The sequence below is a fragment of the Ictalurus furcatus genome, chromosome 10 (genome assembly GCF_023375685.1).
Source record: "Ictalurus furcatus strain D&B chromosome 10, Billie_1.0, whole genome shotgun sequence".
Taxonomy (NCBI): domain Eukaryota; kingdom Metazoa; phylum Chordata; class Actinopteri; order Siluriformes; family Ictaluridae; genus Ictalurus; species Ictalurus furcatus.
The window spans coordinates 17747027-17757233 of NC_071264.1; the positions used below are offsets into that span (position 1 = coordinate 17747027).

The 10207-nt window shown below is 44.6% G+C and overlaps 1 protein-coding gene across 1 annotated transcript; it reads right to left on the reverse strand.

The window, feature by feature from the left end:
• Positions 1 to 5634: 5634 nt before the first annotated feature.
• Positions 5635 to 9613, reverse strand: s1pr1 (sphingosine-1-phosphate receptor 1). Its single transcript, XM_053635279.1, has 2 exons — positions 9510 to 9613; positions 5635 to 8853 (listed from the first exon to the last, which is right to left on the reverse strand). The coding sequence occupies exon 2, from the start codon at positions 8653 to 8655 to the stop codon at positions 7549 to 7551; it is 1107 nt and encodes a 368-aa protein (XP_053491254.1). The 5' UTR covers positions 8656 to 8853; positions 9510 to 9613; the 3' UTR covers positions 5635 to 7548.
• Positions 9614 to 10207: the final 594 nt, after the last annotated feature.

The window sequence follows — 10207 nt, forward strand, 5'->3', positions numbered from 1 at the left end:
TTAGAAAAACACAAATGAACTTCAGTTATTTGAAAACCAGTTTCCTTCCTGGAAAACATCTTGGTATAAGGATGAAGCTCAAAAACCAGAGCAAATCAGGTGTTAGTCATGTGACTGACGTATTTGTTTGTCATGCTGTGCCCAACATTTACGCACCCACTTAGGTATATGCTTTATATACTTCCGAAACTATAAGCAAAGAAAGTGCTTTATCAGATAAAGACATTCTATAACTACAAGATAATTCTTTACTTAATGATAAATGAATGAACAAAAATACACTTATATCTTACACAGACTTAATGATCTGAGATATTACAACTGACCACACCCATAACCCTTTCAATGAATTGTATAGAACCGCCGATATTAACATAAAAATGGTATTTATTTATTATGAATGAGTTACCACACAACTGTACCTGTAGCCTATAATATTTTACTCATGAGACAGCCAAAATAATGTGATAAATGTTCTAACTGACCCCACGTTCTCCTATACTTATATGCTTATATACTTATATACTTATACTCCTATATGTCACAGCTCAGTCAGATCAGAACTCAAATTCCCAAGATGCAACACTCACTTCTCATGCACGCATGCGCTCACCATCCCTGGAGTTCTGATCAGACACACCTGGCACCAATTACACACACACACACGCACTCTCACCGCTAGTACTTAGGGATGTCATTCACCCAGAATCTATGCGAAGTATACGTTCAGTCAACTCGTTTCTCTGCGTTACCAAGCCGGTCTAGTTAGTTTGTCTTCTCGTGATCCTCGACCCTTGTTTCTGGTTTCGACTACGCTCTCTGCCTAACCCCGTTTTGTGTTGTTCGTCCGATCGCTTGACCTTTGCCTGTCTTACGACTACGTTTCTTGTACTTCCCGATACGACGCTCTACACCTGCCGCCCGCTCCTGCTTCCGTGCCGATTCGAGGTTCGTGACAGAATACTTCAACTTCCAATGGAAACAGCGGGAGATCCCCGTTGGCCGCAAGCCATCGAGGGACATGGCCGGATGATTAGTGACTATGATCACCGTCTCGCAAACCTGACTGAGCAGGTAGCTCGGCTAAACCAAGCCGCGCAGCTTTCTACGGCACCGACCACACGCTTACCTCCCACTCCAGCGCCGGAGAAGTACGACGGAGATCCGGCACGCTGCCGAGGTTTTTTACTCCAGTGCTCCCTGTTCTTTTCCACGTACCCAGACATGACGGAGAATCGGAAAATAATCCACTTCATGGAACTCTTAACCGGGAGAGCTCTCCTCTGGGCCACCGCCGAATGGGAATAGGAAGGGAACATCATCAGCACGTATGATCAGCTGACATCACGTTTCCGCACTGTATTCGATCATTCTCCAGGCAACCGGGAGACTGGGGAGGAATTATTATCCTTGACGCAGGGATCACGTTGTGTGGCGGATTACGCTCTTGAATTTCGTACTGTGGCCGCTAGGAGTGGATGGAATCAACCCGCTCTAAAGACTATGTTTCGCCGGGGATTAAATGCCGACATCGTAACGGAGCTGGCGTGCCGCGATGATCAGCTGACTCTCGACTCACTCATCAACGTAGCTATACGCCTGGATCGTCTACTACGGAGCCGCCGCTCCATACGCAGAGAGGCGGAAGCACCAGCATCTGAGAGCCCTAGTGAACCCATGCAGCTGGGACAGACTTGGGTGAGCATGCAGGAGAGAGGACGACGGCGCTGTGAACATTGTTGTTCCTTCTGCTGCGAGAAGGGCCACTTCGTGCAACAATGCCCTCTCAAACAGTGCTCTACCCGAGGGGAAACCAAAACTGCCAAACAACCTCAGCCAGGGGTGAGTTTGGAACCCACTGCCCAGTACTCAGTTCAGTCTACGTTCGTATTACCAGTTATATTGGAATACTCGAGCGTTTCCTGTATTTTAGAGGCGCTGATCGACTCTGGAGCGGTGGGGAACTTCATTGACCAAGAGACCATACTCCAATATAACATCCCCATTCGTCCTCTCAGCACCCCCCGCCGTGTCCAAGCCATTGATGGAGCCCCCATTGGAGATGGTTTAATCACCCACTGCACCGAACCTATTAACCTCCGCACCAGCGCTCTTCATCAGGAGAAAATTACGTTCCATGTCATTGTGACGGCACGGCATCCAGTGGTTCTTGGTCTTCCTGGGGTCGGACATCACCACCCACAAATTTCATGGAATCAAAGGGAGATCACTCGCTGGTCGGCTCACTGCATCAATCACTGTCTCCAAGTCCCTGTGATCTCCTTAGCATCCACATCCATTGAGAGCCCTGACAAGGCGGACAACGTTCTGATCCCCAGTGTTTACCACGATCTCATTGAAGCCTTCAGTAAGAAGAAGGCTAGTGGACTACCTCCTCAGCGAGATCACGACTGCGCAATCGATTTGCTTCCAGGCACTACACCACCACGAGGGAGAGTCTATCAGTTAACGGTAACTGAACAAAAAGCCATGGAGGAGTACATTCAGGAAGCGTTGCACCAAGGTTATATACGATCATCTACTTCTCCAGCATCCGCCGGATTTTTCTTCGTAGAGAAGAAGGGAGGAGGTTTACGACCATGCATCGACTACCGAGGACTAAACCGGTGTTGCATCAAGTACCGTTACCCACTACCTCTAGTACCAGCCGCTCTGGAACAATTACGCACTGCCACCATCTTCATGAAACTGGACTTACGCAGCGCCTACAACTTGGTCCGGATTCAAGAAGGAGATGAATGGAAGACTGGGTTCAGCACAACTTCAGGTCACTATGAGTATCAGGTCATGCCGTATGGGCTTTCTAACGCTCCCTCGGTCTTCCAATGTCTAATTAACGACGTGTTACGTGACATGCTGGGACGCCATGTGATCGCCTACATAGATGACATTTTAATATATTCTAACTCCCGGGAGGAACATGTTCACCACGTCCGCCAAGTTCTACAACGGCTTCTCTTCATCAGTTATATGTTAAAGCTGAGAAATGCGAATTTCATAGAACCACCATTGCGTTTCTGGGATACGTCATCAGCCCAGAGGGGATCTCCATGGACCAAGAAAAGGTCCAGGCAGTAGTAAACTGGCCCCTACCAATGACGATCAAGGAACTACAGAGGTTTCTGGGGTTTGCGAACTTCTACAGAAGGTTTATTAGAAATTTCAGTGCCATCGCCAACCCCCTCACGTCCCTGCTAAAGGGGAAACCCAAACGTCTATCATGGAATCCAACCGCCCAAACCGCCTTCGACAAGCTCAAGAAAGCCTTCACTACTGCACCCATCATCAAACATCCGGACCCATCCAGACCGTTTATAGTGGGGGTGGACGCGTCAGAGACCGGGGTAGGAGCCATTTTATCCCAGCGATTCAGAGAGAAGCCAAAGCTCCATCCGGTGGCGTTCTTCTCGCGAAAGCTTTCCCCCGCTGAGAGAAACTACGATGTGGGAAATCGTGAACTCTTGGCAATTAAGTTAGCGCTGGAGGAGTGGAGACACTGGTTAGAGGGGGCTACACATCCCTTTGTCATCTTCACAGACCATAAGAACCTGAAGTACCTGTAAAGTGTCCCCCGAACAAACTATTTGTACCCGAAGAGTACCGCCAAGAACTCATCATCTGGGCACACTCTGTACAGGGCATCCAGGGGCACAACGCACACACCATCTCCTAAAAGAGAAGTACTGGTGGTCCAATATGGAGGGAGAGATACACAAGGTGGTGAAATCCTGTTCATCTTGCGCACAGAATAAGGTACCTTGGACCCTCCCAGCTGGGAGGCTCAAGCCCTTACCCATACCCGAACGCCCATGATCACACACATCCGTAGACTTCATAACGGATTTGCCAAGATCCCAAGGAAATACCACAGTTCTAGTCACAGTGGACCAGTTTTCCAAGTCTGTACGTTTTATTCAATTACCTGCTCTCCCCACCCCCTTCGTGACAGCCGAACTTCTATTCCAGCATGTTTTTAGATATTTCAGCATTCCGGAGGAGATTGTCAGTGAGAGGGGCCCGCAGTTTACTTCCAGAGTGTGGTCTAGCTTCATGACTAAGATGGGAGTAACAGTGAATCTCACCTCCGGATATCACCCACAAGCCAATGGACAAGTTGAATGAATCAATCAGGAACTAGGGCGATTCCTCTGTACTTTCTGTGCCAATAACCCAGAGGACTGGAGCAAGTTTTTGCCATGGGCCGAGTACGCCCAGAACTCACTACGTCATTCGGCTACCAATCTCACTCCTTTCCAGTGCGTACTAGGTTACCAATCTCCACTGTTCCCGTGGAACGCGACTCCCACTGCAGCTCCTGCCGTTGACCAATGGTTTGAACGTAGCAAGCGTGTCTGGGCTGACACCCACTGATGCCTGAAAGAGACCACAGACACATACAAGCGCAAAGCAGATCGCCACTGCAAAGAACACCCTAATTACCAACCAGGCGATAGGGTGTGGTTGTCCACAAAGGACTTAAGACAAGCTCGTAGCTGTAAAAAAAAAAAAAAAACCTAACGCCAAGATACACTGGACCATTCAAGATCCTCAAGCGAGTCAATGAAGTCACTTACTGTCTGGAACTGCCACGACACAGCCGCATCTCCCCCTCATTCCACGTATCATGTATCAAACCTGTTATCAACGGTCCATTAGCCACAGAAGTACCATCTGAAACTCCTCCGACCCCTCTGGAAATTGATGGACAACCGGCTTACCGTGTCAAGAACATCCTCAAATGTAGACACAGGAGAGGCAAGCTGGAGTATTTGGTCGAGTGGGAGGGTTATGGACCTGAGGAACAATGCTGGGTTCCCAAGCAGGACATACTGGATCCACAGCTTACTAAAGACTTTCACACAACTTATCCTGATCTCCCTGGTCCACGACCCCGGGGGAGGCCAAGAAAGAACTCTGCTCCTGGAGTGAGCCCTTTAGGGGGGGGTTCTGTCGCAGCTCAGTCAGATCGGAACTCAAATTCCCAAGATGCAACACTCACTTCTCATGCACGCATGCGCTCACCATCCCCGGAGTTCTGATCAGACACACCTGGCACCAATCACACACACACTCTCACTGCTAGTACTTAGGGATGTCATTCACCCAGAATCTATGCGAAGTATACGTTCAGTCAACTCGTTTCTCTGCGTTACCAAGCCGTTCTAGTTAGTTTGTCTTCTCGTGATCCTCGACCCTTGTTTCTGTTTTTGACTACGCTCTCTGCCTGACCCTGTTTGTGTTGTTCATCCGATCGCTTGACCTTTGCCTGTCTTACGACTACGTTTCTTGTACTTCCCGATACGACGCTCTACACCTGCCGCCCGCTCCTGCTTCCGTGCCGATTCGAGGTTCGTGACACTATACATGATTCAGCTTCTTCATACTTCTAGTGCTCTGTTAAGTTCACATTCGTGTAATTCCTTGTGAACTTCTCATAAAAAAAAAATCAACAATATATAATATTGTGCATCTGATAAATCACAAGATATTGTCCTTGTTTTAGAGATTGCCATCACACACCTGTTAGTATAGTGAGAGTTAATGAATTTAAGCTAATAGCAAAAAAATCTGATGTTACTATGAATGCATTTGCATTTACTTTGCATGTAATCCAGGAAATAGGATATAAACCACCATTTTCAACTTACAAACTCCCAACGCCTTGTTTTCTTTTTTTTTTTCTTTTTTTTACAGCAAATATTTATTGACAAGCTAACAATACACAGACACAGGTGTTACAATGTGCAAAAAAACAAACAAACAAAAAAAACCCCACAGGAACAAAACAGGCATGTGCCTGACTTTTTTTTTCTCTGAATCCTTATTGCTAAATGATGCATTTTGAACCATATCTATATTCTGCAGTATTTCAGTACAGATGTTGTAACAGGTAGGAAGACGATTAAGATGATTATGGATCTTATCAAATTCACATTCCCAGCATCCGTCTGTAATGCATGATTCATTTGTAATGCTAGACGCTCATTTCTGATTTCCACACGTTTGAAAGATGCTCGACTGCGAATGCAAAGCAGCTTGTGCACGTGCATTAACTAGTAACAATACAATAAACCCTAAAATCTGAGTGGTATTAAAAATACCTTAAAGTCATGATGCATTAATACCACATTATAATTCACCCCTCATCCAAGTTAGGAGTTTATTCAAGATAAATTAATACTGGCGAACTACTGTACATGCTAACTGAATTTCTACAGCTGTTGGATGAAAGGTCAGATCATATTTATGAAAATAAAATACATTCCCAATCAGGGTAGTAGAAATCTCACTAAAAGTATAACGTTAAGTCAAAGAAACACAAAGTACCTTTTTTTTTTTCCCTTTTTTTTTTTTTTTTTTTTTTAAAAAAAAACGACTGTATTTCATTTATTTAGATTTTTGCCCTTACAGGAAATAAAGTTCTGTTTAACTTTAACTTGTGATTTGATGTGTGAATTTTCCCACTGCATGTTATTTTTCTTTACGTGTTTATATAAGTTCATGTGAATATGTGACGTGCAAGAATAATGTGTAAAAAAACCACACTTTTTTTCCCTGTAAGGGCATGAAATGGTACAAAATGAGCCCATTATGCTAATACATTATAATGAGTCAGTAAAAGGCTTAAGATGGCTCTCAAAGAGCACTTTGACAAGAAGTGCTATCCTAAACGTTCCTCAAATTAGAACGTTTCCATGTGATAAATAAAAACAGTGGGTAATACTGATTAATCAGAGCTCAGGTTGTTAAGTGCATTTTTGCAATCGGAGGAAGATGTTTCAGTGATGAGTCTTGCATCAAGTTTCTTGCACTTATTTAATATTTTTGCAGTTCAGAGTAAAAAAAAAAGTGTTTTTTCTTGTTTCAGTCTGTTTCTCCCAATCGAGCATGTCATACCTGTTAAGAAATGTTGGTTTAGAAACTGTAGTAATGTTGTAATGTGGGATCCAGAGTGGAATCCAGAGTGGGTTTCTTCAGGATGGGAAGATTGTAATGTTAATATAACCATCCAAACACCCTGTACACTATAAACCAGGACAATTTACACACAAAAGCTTTTCTAGATTTTTTTTTTAGTAATCTGAATGGAATTTGATTCCATTATTTTCCCATTTCAATCCACACCAGCTCCACTAGCCACATGAATCAGACACGTCCACTCAGATCCACTAGTGGACACTCAAACTTTGTACGTGGTATGAACCGTAATTAAATTAAAAATCTACAGCACAGTCTTATGATTGTGCAGCATGTGGCTGAGGAACCAGCTGAGGAACAAAAAAGACCCCAAACATGTTTGTTCACTGTCCCAGTGTGTCCTGGCCTGACTTTGACTGTCTGTCTCCATCTGTTAACACTGCTGTACAGTTGGGTGTTAGTTAGATAAAAATTAAGCTCTATTTTCACTTACGGAACAAGAGCGGTGTGGACTGGACAAACTTTCTGACTTAGGTGTCCAGTGGGATCTCCACACATACGCATACATTCACTAAATAAGAAAAAGCAGGAAAATGTCCACAGTCCCATTTACGATGATGACGCGATGTTTCCTGAGGACACAACTGTTTCCCTGGGTGAATACTCAGGCTCTTCCTTGTTGGGATGCGATGAATTGTCCGATTTGCTCCGGCTGAACTCTGCCCCAATGATGGGTCTGGAGAACTTGCCAGCAGGCTGAGTGCACACGCTGCACAGCAGCATCTTGAGGAAGGCCCTGCGCATCTCGTTGCTGGTGAGCGTGTAGATGAGAGGGTTCGTTGCCGAGTTCAGCACTGCCAGAGCGAGGAACCACTCAGCTTTGTAGAGGATGGGACAGGTGCGGATCTCGCAGGCTACATCCAGCAGTAACAAGATAAAGAGTGGTGCCCAGCAGGCGATGAAGCAGCTCAGGACAATGATGACCGTCTTCAGCAGGGCCATGGACTTTTCCGAGCTCTTGTTCCCACTCCCACGGCCGTTTGAAACCTTGCGGAAGACAAGTTTGCGGCTACGTGTGCGGACCAGTGCGTAGATCCGGGCGTAGAGCACCACGATGGCCATGAGGATCACGCTAAACACGGTGGTGCAGAACAGGATGTAGGTTTTGTGGTAGAGTGGCAGCACTGTTGAGCAGTTCTTCATGCTGTGGATGCAGTTCCAGCCTATGACAGGCAAGCCACCCAGAATGGCGGCGATGAACCACACTGTGCTGATCAGCATGAAGACCCGGCACGTGTTTCCACTGTTGTGGAGCTTCATTTTGAGCATAGTAAGGTGGCGCTCGATTGCAATGGCCAAGAGGCTGAAGACTGAAGCAGCCAGTGCTACAAACATGCTGCCCTCCCTGAAGAACCACTGCGTGGGACTCAGTTTATACGTATTAGCTCCTGAGAGCAGGATGTTAGCCGTGTATACCACTCCAGCCAGCAAATCCGAAAGAGCCAAGTTCCCAATAAAGTAGTACATGGGCTTGTGGAACTTTTTGGTCCGCCAAATGGTGAGAAGAACCAGCACATTCTCTAGAATTATGAAGCAGCACACAATGATAAACACGACAGAATCAGCCTTGAGTCCGGGATCCTTTTCCACTTTACGGAATTTCCCAGTGAAGTTGTAGTGCTTTGCTATGAGGTCCGAGTACACAAGATCAGCCATAGTCCTGGTCTCTGGCTGGATTGTTTACCACCCGTGCAATCCACCCTTTAGTCCACTAAGGGGCTCTAGAGTACCAGTTTAGGTCAGTATCCAAATTTCTTATGATGTCATGAAGTGTCCCTTAAGTCAGGTAAAAATCCTTAGCATGGATTACGGGGAATGGAGTATTCAAATCCAAGAACGGCATCGTGGAAAAGGCTGAAAAGAGCAAACAAATAAATGAATACAATGAATGACACCCAAACAGTTACACTACATTAAAATAAAAACGAAAAAGTAGATTAGAGTATGTGTGATTACTGTTTTTGCTACAGTTTTGCTTTGATATTCATTTGGATTTTGAAAAAATAACCTACAAATGAAAACAAACAGCTATTTGATTCCTGGAAAAAAGAGCAATAACAAGGCAGATATGGGAAAAGTGAAGTTATTCCAACAAATAAGCTCTGATTAAAGAAATAAAAATGTCTGCTAGATGTTTTGTCAAGCTGTTGGACTATTTGCTCTTTATTTGAACTTTTCTTTAGTTATATTCATTACGGGTTTTTTTTTTTTGAGGACGCCTCAAACAGTCTGTCTAAGAATTCCTATAGACCGCATCTGCATTGCAACATGATTAACAATTAATGAACTGTTCAAGTAAGATTTTAATTAAAAATGAAAACCAGAAACAAATCTTCATCCTGTGCAGGTGAATTTGAGCTACGGTGAAAGCTGGAGTGAATTGTTCTCTTTAAATGAAACGTTTGAAAGTTACAATTATGTTAAAAACAGTCATTTTGGACAAATAAAGTGTAATTGTAATCTTAGAAACTTTTTCGTTTGGTTTTAAAGCAGAAGAAATGAGCTCCTACCTGCAATGCGAATGAAAGCCAGTCTCCGTCTCACACTGTATGAAAGCTGCTCACTGATTGCGAGCTACTCCTAGCTCTGGCTCCTCCCCTAGCCCCCAAACCCCCCACACACACGCACACAATTGTTGTTTGGATCCAAACATTTTTGGATTCCTAATAAAAATGGAAAATAAGAATGAAATATTGTCTTATATTTTTCTTAGGAATAAATTCAATTCAATCCAGTTGTATTTGTATAGCGCTTTTACTAATGGACATTGTCTCAAAGCAGCTTTACTTTAAAGGGGCTTTATCAACATTGTCAAGAGTTTTATGCCATTTTCTAAGAATAATAGCAAAATAATAGCATTCGCCTTATCATCAGAAAATCAATAGTTCGATTGCTGACGGTGCCACAGCCATCCATGGAGAGAAGTTCTAGGGAGCAAACTTGGCCATGCTCGCTCGGTTGACTCTCTCCAATGTCAACCACAACAACACTAGCCAAACCTGTTGGAAGTATGCGTAAGATGGCTCATAGCACTTTCCTCTGAGGGTGTTACGCTGCCCTGTGATACAGCATGAGCAACAGTTTGAAAAGATGCAGTGCGTATTTCAGTACGTATGCGGTGCGGAAGCAGCATGCACCATTGTGCTTTCACATAAGACGCGTTTGCAGAGCGCTACTGATCCGTGCTGGAACACATTCAGAAACGGAC